This window comes from Dasypus novemcinctus, chromosome 4, assembly GCF_030445035.2.
Source record: "Dasypus novemcinctus isolate mDasNov1 chromosome 4, mDasNov1.1.hap2, whole genome shotgun sequence".
Taxonomy (NCBI): domain Eukaryota; kingdom Metazoa; phylum Chordata; class Mammalia; order Cingulata; family Dasypodidae; genus Dasypus; species Dasypus novemcinctus.
In genome coordinates this window covers 48401135-48416631 of record NC_080676.1, presented here as the reverse complement: position 1 = coordinate 48416631, position 15497 = coordinate 48401135, and the positions used below count along the sequence as shown (strand labels likewise).

The window sequence follows — 15497 nt, the reverse complement described above, 5'->3', positions numbered from 1 at the left end:
TCTGGACAACTTGGTCTAATACAATGATTATGCTCATACTGCTGAGATAATATCAGTTTTCTTAAAAAGCCTGATCTTTCTTTTGAAACTTTGCTGGTATCTGTAGCAGTTTGATGTTGTTTATGAATTCCAAAAATAAATATTGGATTGTGTTTCTGAACTGGTCTCTCCCTCTGGGCATATTTGATTGGATTGGATTCAGAGGTTCCACTTTTACTTGATTAAATAAAGAGTAAGGCTTTGATTGTGCATTGAGTCACAGAGAAACTGCACTGCAAAGAAGGGAAGTTGGAGTTTTGAGCTGGAGCCTGGGAAGGAAACACACAGAAGAACACAGAGGAATAGAGACAGCTCCACAGACACAGCAGAGGCCCTGGGAAGAGAGATGAGCCATTTGCCTGATAGTCTACAGCTGACCTTGTGGAGAGACTCAAGCCTGAGCCTGGAGAGAATCTAGCCCTGGGTGAGAGACAAAGCCTAGAGACCTGATGGCCTACAGCTGATACTGGAAGAAGCTGGGACCAGGAGCCTTAAGAGGAAGAGGAAGGCTGAAAGTCAGCAGATATCTTGCTCCAACATGTGGCCACAGACTTTGGTGAGGGAATTAATGTATGCTTTATGGCCTCATAACTGAGGACTTCTAACCCAGATAAATAACCTTTATAAAATCCAATAGATTTCTGGTACTTTGCATCAGCACCCCTTTGCTGACTAATACAGTACCATAGCTACATTTCTACTTGTACCATTTTCTGTGCAGAAAATGCCCTCTTCTCCATCATTGACTCGTATTTCCAGCCTTGGCTTTGAAGCAGCATTCTGTTTAGCCTAGCTTGACACCCCAGAGTTAGGGTTCTTTGTCTCGTAGCTCCCTATATATACTGCATTATATTAATAATAAAACACTGTATTTTAATAATCGCTTCTCAAAAAATTCTATTTTTAACAAAGAAACACATTTCCTATTCTTTTAAATTATCTCCATGGCTTGGCAAAGAGTCTGATATAAAGTAGGCACTCCATAATTACCTGCGGAATGAAGGCCATGCTGAATGAAACTTTGCCTTGGTGTTTAAAATAAAGCAGTAGGCTCATATTGTGCATTTTAATAAGCAAAAACACAGCAAATATATTTTACTTAGATCTCATCTGCATGGTAATAAAAGGCAGTCTGTTTGAAGGTCTGAAATTCAATTATCATCTAGTTACTATCATTTCATTTGAAAACAACTATTAATACATTTCACTGATATTTATTTCTAATTAAAGAAATATGAACATTTTGAATATTTAGTAATTTAATAATATAAAACACATTTTGATTATTTCTGACACATAGCTCATAAAAGACTCACCAATATAAAAGTTTCTAAACATTTGCCTGTTAAAAACATAAGTGACATTTGGAAATTCCTATAAGGTAGCTCAAAACAAGACCACAGGATTTCTAAATATGATTTGGAAATAATCAAAACAGCATAAGCAGAGGAAATCAGGTAAAATGTGGCTTTATGATGTCTTAAAATATATACTTATATAAGGATGTATGTATATGTGTTCACGCATATGTTTCTATAAATCAAAATTGGATTAAAGTGAATATATAGTTATGTATTTTTAACATAGCATTACATTGTGAACATTTTCACTGACATGAACTAATATTATAAAATTTTCTTAAAAGTTGTATGTGTAATATACGGACATGCTGTATATTATTTAAGTATCTCTTATACTTGGACACTTTATTCTTCAATTTTTTTTATATTATATATAAAATTTTTGTAGCTTTCTGATATTTAGGTTAAGAAAAACTGGTTTTCTAGCTGTTGTATTTTTTTTATAACTTAGATACTTTTCTCAGATTAGTTTTGATTTATAAAAACAAAAGCCTTCAAAATGAAAAACAACACTAGTATTTCAATATTTTACTGGTTGATTTTTAAGTAGGGTATGAATATTATGAACAGAAAAAAGGGATGATTTGATTTTTTGGCCATTGTGTCACTGAAACTTAGGGAAATAGAATTCTGAAGATATTATCTAGATCATTCTATCTATGAACATACAGTCCCACACTCCATATGAAATTGCACCAATAGGTAAAGCCTTCTTAAAGAAAATAAAGAATATTGTGTCTATTGGTAAACAACAGTAATGTAAACATCAAAAGGTAATAATGTATCAAATAATCTACTTAATTTCACATAACCTTACTTAAAGTCTAGTAGCCTGAAGAAGTAAATACATTTTCAAAGCTACAGAAAGGAAATAAATATGATCCTTGCCCTTTATGGCATGCAATTCATATAGCTATTAAATATTCTGAAAGAGTTTTGTTTATGACATAGGATCAGTGAAGTACAATCTCTACATGTACTCTCCAATGATTTAATACCTCATATTCTAAGTGGACATGTATTGTCATGGGATGAAATGTTCATTGGACATAGAATTAGAAGAACATTGTTCATAAAAGAATCAAGATAGAAATTTTCAAGGGTTTTACATGTTCAAAAGATCAATGATGTTTGGGAAATATCTATGATAAAACAACTTGTAGAAAGGCCATATTTTTGTAAATATTGTTTAAAATACCAAAAGGGATTAATAGAGGAAACTAAATGCAGTTTGACTTTATGAAATCCTGCTAAATAAAAACTTGTCAAGTGATTATAATTCCTAGTAAGAAAATAATACTGTGTGCTTCTGGAATAATTTGGTCCTGCTATTATAAATACTGCCAAATTAAATTTCTAATCATATCAAGAAAAAAGGCAAATTTATTTTAATAAAGAGTAGCAAGTGGGAAATTTTTCACTTACTTTTAAAAATGTATCTACCACAATAAATAAATTAAAAAGTAAAGAAGTATAAACTAAATTCCTTTTCTATTCACTGGCCCATCTTAGCCTATTATGCTACAGTCCAAAGTAATAACTACTGCTAGAAAGAAAAAAATGAAAATTTTATACTCTTCAGTTATGAAGGGAAACATATTATGACTACAACCCTAAAGCAAGTAAACCATGAATAAAATTATAAATAAGTGTATTTAAGAGCAGCACATATTCAGTAGTGGAATTGAGTAGAAGTATTTATAAAAATACTAACACTCAAATAGGCCTAAATTATATCAACCAACGCTGTTAATGTGCACAAGAATATTGATCTACAAATCTGCCCTCATATTTACCAGATGATTTTCTAAACCTGGACACACATCTGATACATAAGATTTGTATAGGTGGAAGCTTAAAATACAGCCTTCAAGTTTGAACATGATTTTCTGGTACCACACACAACAATAATAAAAAAAAAATTTAAAGGGAGAAAGAAAACTGGAAAGGACCCTAATATTTCCTGGATAACAGTAAAATGAATTACAATATTTATTCTTAAAACTCAAAAGCTAAACACCTATATATTTATTTTTGTAATTTGAAGACCTCTAAACTATTTGTAAGTAGTGAATATTAGTTTGTTGGCACCAAAAAAATATTGTCCAGACCTTTAAATCCGTTGTGTAATTTAATCCTCACAGCAGCTCAATTCAACTAGCATTACTCTATGCGTTTTACAGGTAAGGAAATTAAATCCAGGTCTTTAGGTAGTTTATCAAGGATCCTACAACTAGAGGGTAGTAAAATCAAGTGGAGAGCACTCTAGCTCTTAGTATGTACTATTTATACTGCATCCTACTGTCTCCAATGCAGAAAAGCACACACGTGGCATGAATCTCTGTTTATTGATGAATGACGACCATACATTTTAAAGGTAACTATTTTCTGTTGGGTGAAACATTAGGATTCAGTAGCCAGTCACAACACATCAACCCTCATAACTCCAGTCTTTCACTGGGGAATCCTTGCTTTCTGAAGATAAGGCAGAAGACCCTGAAAGTAATCTGCTTCTTAAAAAAAAAAAAAGTAGTCTATTACCTTACCTTAAATAATGCAGTATTCAATTATTACTTCCTGCTACAATGACATTTTAAGCACAAGACATTAAAAACTGTTTTCTCCTGTTCTAGCTATTTGTTATTTATTGTTTCATACACTATTTGTCTAGAAATGATGGATAAATATTTGAAGGGAAAGATGCATCACTTTAGATGCTCCATGAAATTCAAGATGGATAAAACTCAAGATTTCAGATTTATCTATTTTTAACCTTCTTCCTATAATAAGGCAAAGACAAGTAGTTTTAAGCATTATAAAAGACTCCAGTAACAAACTCCCATGCTTTATCAGTTTTTATATTAATTTTTAAAGAATAGTTTATATTCCAATTTTTCAAAGAATAATATATATTTTTAATTTTGGGGGAAAAATTAAGGTATCTGAAACAAGTAGATAGACAATCTGACAAGATTATGAGACCATGATTTATTCTTTGGATTATATTTTCACATGATGAAAAGGGAAGCAACTAAATAATGGTAGTAGCAAGTCAGTCATCTGTTATTTCTAATATCACAAATGAAATAAAGTATTAAGCACTTACTGCACTTTAAAATAGCAATTGTGTTAAAATTTTTTGCATAAACTTCACATTTAATGTCATAGTTCTTTCACCTGGTATCTAGTCCTCTCCCTCACTTGCTATGGGTCTTTGGTAAAAATTACCGTCTTAAGGAAGCTTTTCCCAATCACTTTACTTACTACTGTAAACCCCCCTTTACTGGCATTCTCTATTGTCCTTCCCTTCTTTATTGTTTTCTTCATAGCAATTATTGACATTAGGTAGAGTATATGTTGTATAGATTTATTTAATTCTTAACCATAATTTTAAATTTTACTATTATAGTTTTCTCAATAACTTACCAAAAGGAGCAAAAGAATGAGTGATCACATACTCAACCTCCTCTCACCCAAACTATAATGCATAAATCTATCAATTAGAAAGGAAAGAAGGATTAAATAGTTCATTTTAAGTACAAATTGGTACTGCCATTTCTAGAAATATGAGTGATATTGAATTAATAAACGAATATCTATGACTAATATATAAACTTGTAATGATCCTGGCAAAAACTGCCCCAACTTGAATGTAATCACCATGACGGCATGGATTATATTTTAAATATTTACCATTTGTTTATTATTTATTTATACCCTTTTGTTCTGTGCTTCAGTTCCAGTAACTAAAATGCTGACTACCCTTAGTTTGTATCCCTAAATATTACTTTAATGAATGTGTTTTCTCTTTACCCTTTCAGATATGATCATTTTGTTGAACACACTAAGGCCAAAAAGATAAAGTAACTTAACTAAAGTCATACAGCAAGTAACTAATTGGGCAGGTATGTGGATTCCAAAGTACAAGTCTCTCTAATCACTACACAGATTTGAGAAAAAGGAATCAACTCATATCAAAATTTTTTCTATCTAGAGGAAAATGTGAGAGGGGAAGATGTGGGGTATAAGGGAATCCCCTGTATTTTCAACGTGACTTTTCTGTAATCTAAGAGTTCTTTAAAAATAAAGTTAAAAAAAATTAAAACAGTAAAATAGGTTGTATATCTGTTCTACAGATTTAGATATATTTGAATACATTTTGAGCATGTCTAGAAATTATAGCAAGGGGAAATCGTTTTTAAAATACCCTTCTTGAATGGTCCACTTTCAGAAGGTCATTCACTTTGAACAAGCAAGTAGTTTTGGAAGTGACACAAATGTGGTGGTGAGGGAGACCAGAGATCACCTCAAACCATCTGTATCAACCCTGGAAATCAATGTGTTGACAGATGTCACAGCCAGTTTTCCCTCATGTCCAATAACCTGAATGTCACAAAAACATTTGCTAAGATACGAAAATATATTGAACATAATATTTAACCTTCTGTAAGGACTTTTTATATTTTGAAAAGAAAATATAGTGAAAATATAGAAAAATTAAATATGGTAAAAAATAATCAGATATTTGAATTCTTCATACTTCATAGACACATACTTAGTATACACATTTTCACTCTACAGTATATATTTGAGTCTTGTTTATTTTATGTTTACTTCCTCTGACCCATTTTTAAAATAAATTAAGTAATCCCCTTTCCCATTAAACTTACCACATGCACAATCTTTTGTTCTTTTTCTTTTCTTCTGCTTTCAAACACAATGAGAACCACAAGCAAAGATTTGTCAGTGCTGAAGAATTTGATGAGAATTTGCTAATGCTAGAACAAGAAGAGATGGTTAAATTCAGGAAGCAGCGAGTACAAGGAAAATATCTTAGCCTTTAGCCATGGTAATGGGAAAAGAATAAAAGATAATCATGCAGCTACCTGGGCTAGAGAGACAAGGCATTGTTTTAGTTTGCCAAAGCTACTATGACAAATATCATGCAATAGCTTAGTTTAAACAACAAGCATTTATTGTCTCATGGTTATGAATTCTAGAAGTAGAAAATTGAGATAAAGGCAAGGCTTGCTTTCTCCAGGGGTTAGTAGTATTCTGGTGATGGCAGTTCTCTATCCTCCTGTCTGCAATTCTGGTTTCCACTGACATCTGAATCTTCTGGTTTCTGACCAGATCTACTGCATCTACTGATGGCTTCCAAATTTTCTCTTTGTTATGACCTCCAGCCATATGAAATAAGGGCCAAACTGATTCAATCTGGCTTCATCTAAAAAGGATTTTCAAAGGTTCTCTTTAAAAATGAGTCCACACCTTAAGTAAAAATAACATCTTCAATGGTCCTCTTAGACAAATTACAGAAGTCCCTATTTACAGGAACACAGTTTAAGACTTGAACATGTATTTTATCATGTCATTAGGACTTCAACATGTCTTTTCTGAGAAACATGAATCAATCCTCAATAGTTATAGATAACACAGGTAGAAATTTTAAGGCTGGAATTTTACAGATCATATAGTTGAGTAACTTTCTAGAAAAAGATATTTTTCTACTCTTTTGTATATTAATGCATTTATTTTTTAGGATACTGTGGAATAAATCAGATTATTTGATCAGATACAATGAAAATTATTTAACTAAGAGAATTAGAAAGAATCTAATCAATAAAAGACATTAACCAAATATGAGGGATGTGGGAACTGAGAATGGTTACTTCATTTTGTCATGCAAAGAATATCATGCCACAATGAATAAGCTCTTCCAGAGTGTTTAATTTAAGAGAAAGTAGATATAGACTCCAACCTCTTTTGGAAAGTGAGAGGAAGTTTATTGAACTGATTCTTTACCCAGGGAAACTGGAAATTAACTGGTCCAAAGAGGATCTCTTACAAAGCAGAATTAGGGTCTACTATGAACTCTCCCAAATGACTGTTTCTGTAACACTAAATATGGAATGAGTAAAAATTTTGGCAAAGGGAGTGGTTGAGAATATCAAAGATGGATACAAGCTGAAAAAAAGAGTGAACCATCATCAAATATTTGAATATTTTCTTCTACTGCTGTCCTTTTCAACTGTAAAAATATCAGAAAAGTGACAATAAATTTTGTAAGTATAAATATATCTCAAATTTATACAGAAATTATATTATCTTTTAAATGAGTTGGCACTTTTAAAACACAAATATTTTTTAAAATCTAATTTTACGTTATATAAGTGATGGTAAAAATGTATAGCCTGTGTTTTTTCCAAAAAGGAGAGCCAAAGAGCTGTTTTACTCAAACTAAAGAAATATCCTTTGAATTTTTTTCCAAACAGGAAAAGTACTTACTAAATAAATAGCTAACAAGCGACTTCAGGGCAGGTCATTAAATGATAAGTAATAAGAGTCATGCTTTAATAGTGTTTAAAATAATATTTTATTTTGACCCACAAAATGAAAAATACAATAATATTTGTGTTTGAGAATTATGTAGTTTGGTTTTTAAATGAGTAAGCACTACCTTTCACTTACACTATAGGGAAAGCTAATTAAAATGTAACCACTAGGGGGATCTAAGACAGTATAGGAACAGCTAGCTTCACTCCTCCTCCAGAAGCAGTGGGAAGGCAGACAGGTGTTTGGGACATAGGGTAAACTGAGGCAATGGGGACCACTGGAGAAGGCACCTGGAGAAGATGCCAAGCCAGGCACTGTGGGAAGAAAGAAGCCATGGGACAACCTGGCCAGTGACAAGGTTCCCAGCTGGACACCAGGTCAGCAGAGGGCTGTAGGGCAATTAGCGCCATGAAGGGGTGCCCATGTGGGCAAAAGAAGAGCAGACAGCAGCAGGGTAATCCAAATAATGAAGCAGAACGTAGCCAGACTCTGGAGGCATGAAAAGGAGGCATATATTTATTGTTTTTTTCTGCCTTTCCTCACCTGGATATCTGTGAAAAGACAGGCTGCAGGGTGACTGGGAACACAGGCAGCCTAAGAGGGAGAGCCCAGGCAGTCATTGGTGGCCTAAGAGGAGGCTGGTTCTGTTTCTCTCTCTCTCTTTTCTCTTCTCCCTTTCCTCACCCAAGTACCTGCAGAAAGGTGGGCCATGAGGTTATTGATTGATAGGCCTGAGTGATCTACAGGGAGGAGTCTAGTCAGAAACCTGTGACAGGGGAGGGAGGCCCTCTTTTTTTCTCTCTCTTCCTTTTTTCTTTCTTTACTTTTCCATTTTCTTCATTTCTTTTTTCTTGTCTTTTCTTTTTTCTTTATTTTCTTTTTTATTATTTTTATCTACTTTTCTTTCTTTTCTTTATATTTTTATTATTTTTTCTTTCTTTTCCTCTCTTTTTTTCCTTTTTGGTCTTTTTTTTTTTTTTTTTTTTTTTAGTTAAACACGGGCAATTGTAAAGATTCAGAATAAAAGGAACCAAGTTTCAAAGGGGACCCTTCTCACAAGGCCAAAAAAAGATAAACTGCTAGGCTATTGAGCCAAACTGACCAACAGAAGAAACCCATCAAGATAAGCAGATGAATATAAATCAGCAAAAAATTGCAAGCCATTCTAAGAAAAAGGAAGATATGGGCCAATCAAATGAACAAATTAAAAAGGAGGTGGAGACTCAGAATGTGGAACACTTAATCAAAGATATTCAAACAAATATCCTAAATCAATTCAATGAGATGAGAAAAGAGATAAAGGATGAGTGGACATACATTAGAAATTTCAAAAGTACATAAAAAAATAACAGATCTTATTGTAATGAAAGGCTTAATAGAAGAAAGAAAAATGCAGTAAAATCATACAAAAGCCTATTTCAACAGGTAGAAGACTGAATTAGTGAAGTTGAAGATAGGACATCCAAAGTCACATAGATAGTAGAAAGGATAGACAGAAAAATGGAAAAACTTCAGCATGGTCTCAGGGAATTTAAATGACAGAATAAAATGCACAAACACACACATTATGGATGTCTCAGAGAGAGAAGAGAAGGTGTAAGGGGCAGAAGGAGTATTTGAGGAAATAATGGCCAAAAATATCCCTACTCTTACAAGGAACATGGATATACATATCCAGGAAGCTCAGTGTACTGAATACAGAGTAAACCTTAGCAGACCTACTCTGAGACACATACTAATCAAATTGTTAAATGCCAACAATAAAGAGTGAATCCTGAAAGTTGCAAGAGAAAAGAAATATACCACTTATATGGGTTGCCCAATAAGATTAAGAGCTGATTTCTCCCTTTTGCCTGGAGGCAACAGGGTTGTGCCATGAAATAACTAAGCTGCTGAAAGAAAACAACTTCCAGACAAAAATTCTGTATCTGGAAAAAGTGTCCTTCAAAAATGAAGGAGAGATCAAAATATTCATAGATAAACAGAAATTGAATGAATTTGTCAGCAGGAGTTCTGCCCTTTAAGAAACACTAAAGGGAGTTGTATGGCTTGAAAGGAAAAGAAAGAAGAAAGAGGTTTGGGGGAAGAGTATAGAAAAGAAAACTATTAGTAAGGGTAACTAAAAAAGTAAAAAGAGAAACAAAAATAAAATATGACAAATGTAAGCCTAAAGAAAAAATGACTGATGTAAGTATTGCCATTATCATAATACCACTGAATGTTGATGGATTAGACTCCAATTAAGAAACACAGAATGGCAGAATGGGTTAAAAAAAATGACCCATCTATGTGATGTCTATAAGTGACCCACCTTAGACCCAAGGACACAAATAGGTTCCAAGTGAAAGGTTGGAAAATAATTTCCCATGCAAACTAACAAAAATGGGCTGGGGTACTTCTACTAATATTGGAAAAAATAGATTTTAAATGCAAAATTTTTGTAAGAGACAAAGAAGGACATGATACATTAATAAAAGGAGCACTCTAACAAAAAGAAAGAACAATCACAGATATTTATGCAACTCAACCAGAACGCCCCAAAATACATGAGGCAACATTGGCCAACTAAGAGTAGAAAGAGATGCCGCTACGATCATAGTGGGGGACTTCAATACACCACTTTCAGCAATAGGCAAAACATCTCAACAAAAGAGCAATAAGGAAACAGAATACTTAAATAAAACATTAGAGGAACTAGACTTCATGGACATATACAAAACACTGTACCCCAAAACAGGAAGATATACCTTCTTCTCAAGCACTCATGGATCATTCTTCCAGGTGGCCACATGCTAGGTCATAGAACAAGTCTCAATGAGTTTAGAAAGATTGAAATTATACAAAGCACTATCTCTGACCACAGTGGAATGAAGCTGGAAATCAGTAGTGGGCAGAGAACTGAAATTCACAAATATATGGAGATTAAAAACACAGACTTAAATTATCAGTGTGTCAAGGAAGAATTTGCAAAAGAAATCAGTAAATATTTCAAAGTGAATGAAAATGAGAGAACAACATATCAGTATTATGTGATACAGCAAAGGGCATATATGAAAAACCCACAGCTAACATCATACTTGATGGAACAAGACAAGGATGAACACTGTCACCATTTTATTCAACATTGTGTTGTAAGTTCTTTGCAGGGCACTTAGGCAAATAAAAGGAATAAAAGGCATTCAAATTGTAAAGGAAGAAGTACAACTTTCACTATTTGCAGATGATATGATTCTATATATAGAAAGTCCTGAAATATCTACAAGCTGCTAGAGCTGATAAACGAGTTCAGTAAAGTGATGTATTTCATTACATAATGAACAATCTGAGGAGGAAATCAAGAAAAAAATTCCATTTACAATAGTAGCTAAAAGAATCAAATATGTAGGCAAAATTTTAACTAAGGATGTAAAGGAGTTATACGCAGAAAATTTTACAACTTTGTTCAAAGAAGTCAAATCACACCTAAATAAATGGAAGAATATTCCATGTTTATAGATTAGAAGACTAAATATCATCAAGGTTTTAATTCTACCTGAATTGCTTTACAGATTCGATACGATCCCAATAAGAATTCCAACAGAACTTTTTACAGAAAAGGAAAAGCTTATTACCAAAATTTTATGGAAGGGTAAGGGGCCCTGAAGGCCAGAAACATCTTGAGAAAGAAAAATGAGGTTACAGGACTCAAGTTACCTGACTTTAGAACATACTATTATACAAAGCTACAGTGGTCACACCTGCATGGTACTGGCACAAGGATAAGCATATTGACCAATGAAACTAAATTAGCAGTTAAGAAATAGACCTGCACATCTACAGACAATCAACAAGACTACAAAGTCCTCTCAACAGGGACAGAATAATCTTTTGAACAAATGGAGCTGAGAGGACTGGATATCCATATGCAAAAGAATGAATAAAGATCCCTATCTCATGCCCTATACAAAAATTAACTCTGGATGGATCGAAGGCCTAAATATAAGAGCCAGGACCATAAAGCTCTTAGAAGATAATGTAGGGAAGCATCTACATGACCTTGTGATTGACAATGGTTTCATGAATTTTACATCCAAAGCATGAGCAATGAAAGAAAGAATAGATAAATAGGACCCCCTCAAAATTAAAAACATTTGTGATTCAAAGGAATTCAATAATATGAAAAAGGTAGTCTATTCAATGGGAGAAAATATTTAGAAAACACATATCTTATAAGGTCTACTATACAGTATATATAAAGAAATCCTACAATTCAATAATAAAAAGACAAAAAACCTATCTAAAAAATAGGTGAGACTTGAACAGACACATTTCCAAAGAGGAAATACAGATGGCTATAAAGCACATGAAAAGATGCTCACCATCATTAGCTATTAGGGAAATGCAAAACAAAACTTCAGTGAGATACCATTTCACACTTACTTGACTAGCTGCTATTTAAAAAAAAGTAAAGAACTACAAATGTAGGATAGGATGTGGAGGAAAGGCAACCCTCATTCATTGCTGGTGGGAATGTTCAATGGTAATAGCCACTGTGGAGGACAGTTTGACGATTCCTCAGGAAGTTAACTATAGAATTGTTATATGAACCAACAATCCCACTACTAAGTATATACCCAAAAGAACTGAAAGCAGGGACACAAACAGATAAATGCACATGAATGTTAATAGCAGCATTATTCACAAATGACAGAAGATTGAAGCAACTCAGGTGTTCATCAACAGATGAATGGATAAACAAATTTTGGCATATAGATATGATGAAATGTTATTCAGCTGTCAGAAGGAATGAAGTATTGACACATATGACAACATGGATGAACATCAAAGGCCTTATTTGAGTGAAATAAGCCAGGCACAAGAAGACAGATGTTGCATGATCTCACTGATATGAACTAAGGTTAGTGAGCAGAATCTTTGAGGTAGAGTCTAGAAAACAGAGTACAAGGAAATAAAATGGGAATAGAGAATGGGGAATTAATGCTTTTTCTTTGCAGAATTTAAAACTAGGTTATTGCAACAATTGGAAATGGGCAGACATGATGGTGGCACCACAATATAAGTGTAATTAATACTGCCGAAGTGGGAGTGTGAATATGGATGTTTTGGGCCTTCCATGATGCTAGAAGGTATGCTAGAAGATAAAGTTGGTGACTGTATAACTCAGTAAATTCAGGTGGCCGAGGATTATGGTTAAGAAGACAAATATAAGACTGTCCTTTCAGAAGCTATAATGAAGGGTGTTAATATTGGGGTAATACATGGAGAAAATGCACCCCACTATGCAGCTTTGATGGGATATGAATATATTCTTGTTGTCATAGGTAGGTTTTCCTGATAGACAGTGGCCCATACAATAACTGACAAAATATTAAACTTTCATTCTGGGGGAAGTCCTTCTACTTTCTCAAATAAATAGCAAAAATCTCCAGAATATATAAGCAGTGCCTAACAAGACAACAGGCCAATATTCTAAGCCCTTAACCTTGAAGCTTGCACATACGCACCTTATGCCTATAAAAATGAAACTTAGCCTAAACATAAGTTATCTGCTGGTAACCTCCTTGTAACTTAAATGTGGCTTTCTCTAGCCAAACTCTGCAAATGAACTCACTGCCTTCCTCCTGACATGAGACATGACTCCTGGGGATAAGCTTCCCTGGTACCAAAGGATTATTACTAAGCACTAACCAGTGATGCATTTGGAAAAAGACCTTGACCAAAAGGGGGAAACATTTAATAAAAAAGAGTTTTTTTATGGCTAAGAGTGTTCCACGTGAGTCAGGGGTCATTTTGGATGTTACACTTATGCACGTCTCAGGCAGATTTCACTAACTGCCACAGTAAACAAAGTCTCAAACAATAGCACTCCCAAGGGCTCTAGGGACACCTGGACACCACAGACAAGGCACATAGCCTCATGAAAGCAACGCCCCTTCAGCAGGCACTGTTAGGAAATATATGATCATCTATTTCCCCAATATAACATAGTCAACTCACTCACAATTCCCCTAACTCATGGTTCTTTTACTGCTTTTATTTGAACCTAAAACTCTCAATATACCTCTTAAGTACATTTCTCAGAGGCTTACATCTTCAGATTGTTCAAATGCCAATTGATCCCCAAATCCCAGCAGAGATGCAGCCAACTCCTACTCTCCAATTCTTTGGCCTTGCCCTGAACAACTGAAAAAACAATGATGATGCACAACCCCCATCCTGAAAAAGGACAACCCTCATCCCAAAAAATGCAAGCAAAACAATCCCTTTCCTCTGCCCCATAATATCTAAGTCCCCTCATAGTCTGAACAGTCAAGAGTAAATATCATTCCAAATTACTCAAAACTGAGGAATAAACAAACGTTAACAGGGGAGCGTAACCACAGTCCAAAGTAGATTTACTGATATTGTAGTTATTATTTAGTGTTAACTGGAGAACTTGTAATATTGATATATAAATATAGTGGTTGCCAGGAGTTCAGAGGTTGGGGGAGGGATGGCTAGGTGGAACACAGGGTATTTTTAGGACAATGAAATTGTTCAGTATGATTATGCAATGACAGACACATGACATTACACATTTGTCAAAGCATATAAAACTGCAGCACAAAGTGTAAACCATTATGTATAGTATAGATGGTTAGTAGCAATGCTTTAATATTGGCTCATCAATTGTAACAAATGTAGCACACAAATATAATATCTTAATAATAAGAGAACTATGTGTGTGGGTGTGTGGGGGGGTTATACGGAAATTCCCTATACTTTCAGTGTAATTTTTCTATAAATCTAAAACTTCTCTAAAAATAAAAAAGCTTTATTACTATAACACAATTTTAAAAAGTAACCACCATATCACACTGTATTTAAAAGTTGTTCCAAGTGGTATATTCTGTTGTAAGTTTTAGAGTGACAGCCACTACATTCTTTATGTATAACATTATGCTAATAACTATCTTTTTAATTTTAGAATTCTGGAGATAACCAGTCACTTGTGGTCTGGAATTTATCCTATGGTCCAAGGTGAAATTTCTCATTTTTTTGCATACTCATCAAGGAACACATTTTATTTGATCATTGGCTTCACATGTACAGTATTCAAAATCTCTATAATATTCACATATATAAATAGGTAAGAACAGGATGAAAGAATGGAATGCTAGCCCTCAACCAAAAGTCCACAGTATTAAAAAAATAATTAAAAAAATAATAGTGGGAGAGCGGAGGTGGCTCAAGCAGTTGAGCCCCTGCCTCCCACATGGGAGGTACCAGGTTCAGTTCCTGGTACCTCTTGAAAAAACAAAAACAAATAACAAGCAAAATCAACTCAGGGAACACATATGGCTCAGTTTTTGAGCACCAGCTTCCCACATATGAGGTCCCATGTTCAACCTCTGGCCCCAGGAACTTCAAAAGAAAAAAAAAGATAATGGTGGGAGTGGATGTAGCTCAGTGGTTGAGCACTGGCTTCTCATGTATGAGAAAAAAAAGATAATGGTGTCAAAATTTAGAATTTGAGAGCATATATCTTTCTGAAAGATATTTATAACCCATTTCCCACAATGTATCAGAGTTAGACTCATTTATAATTTTCCTACACATGATTTTGCTATCCCACTTATTTGAATCTATAATTAGCACTATACTTGTTAAATATGTCCTGGAGACTTAAATCTCCCAACTGTTCTATGCCAGGTGAGCCCCAAATCTCAACAGACTTGCAGCCAATACATACTCTCCAGTTCATCAGACTCACCCAGGACA

At 34.0% G+C, this 15497-nt stretch overlaps 1 protein-coding gene across 1 annotated transcript in view; it reads right to left on the bottom strand.

Annotated features, from left to right (window-relative positions):
* Positions 1 to 15497, bottom strand: part of LOC139438838 (uncharacterized) — a 396979-nt gene that overhangs the window by 156090 nt on the left and 225392 nt on the right. The window contains exon 5 of the mRNA XM_071214469.1: positions 6071 to 6178. Coding sequence (XP_071070570.1) covers positions 6071 to 6178 — 108 coding nt within the window. The remainder of the gene's footprint in view (positions 1 to 6070; positions 6179 to 15497) is intronic.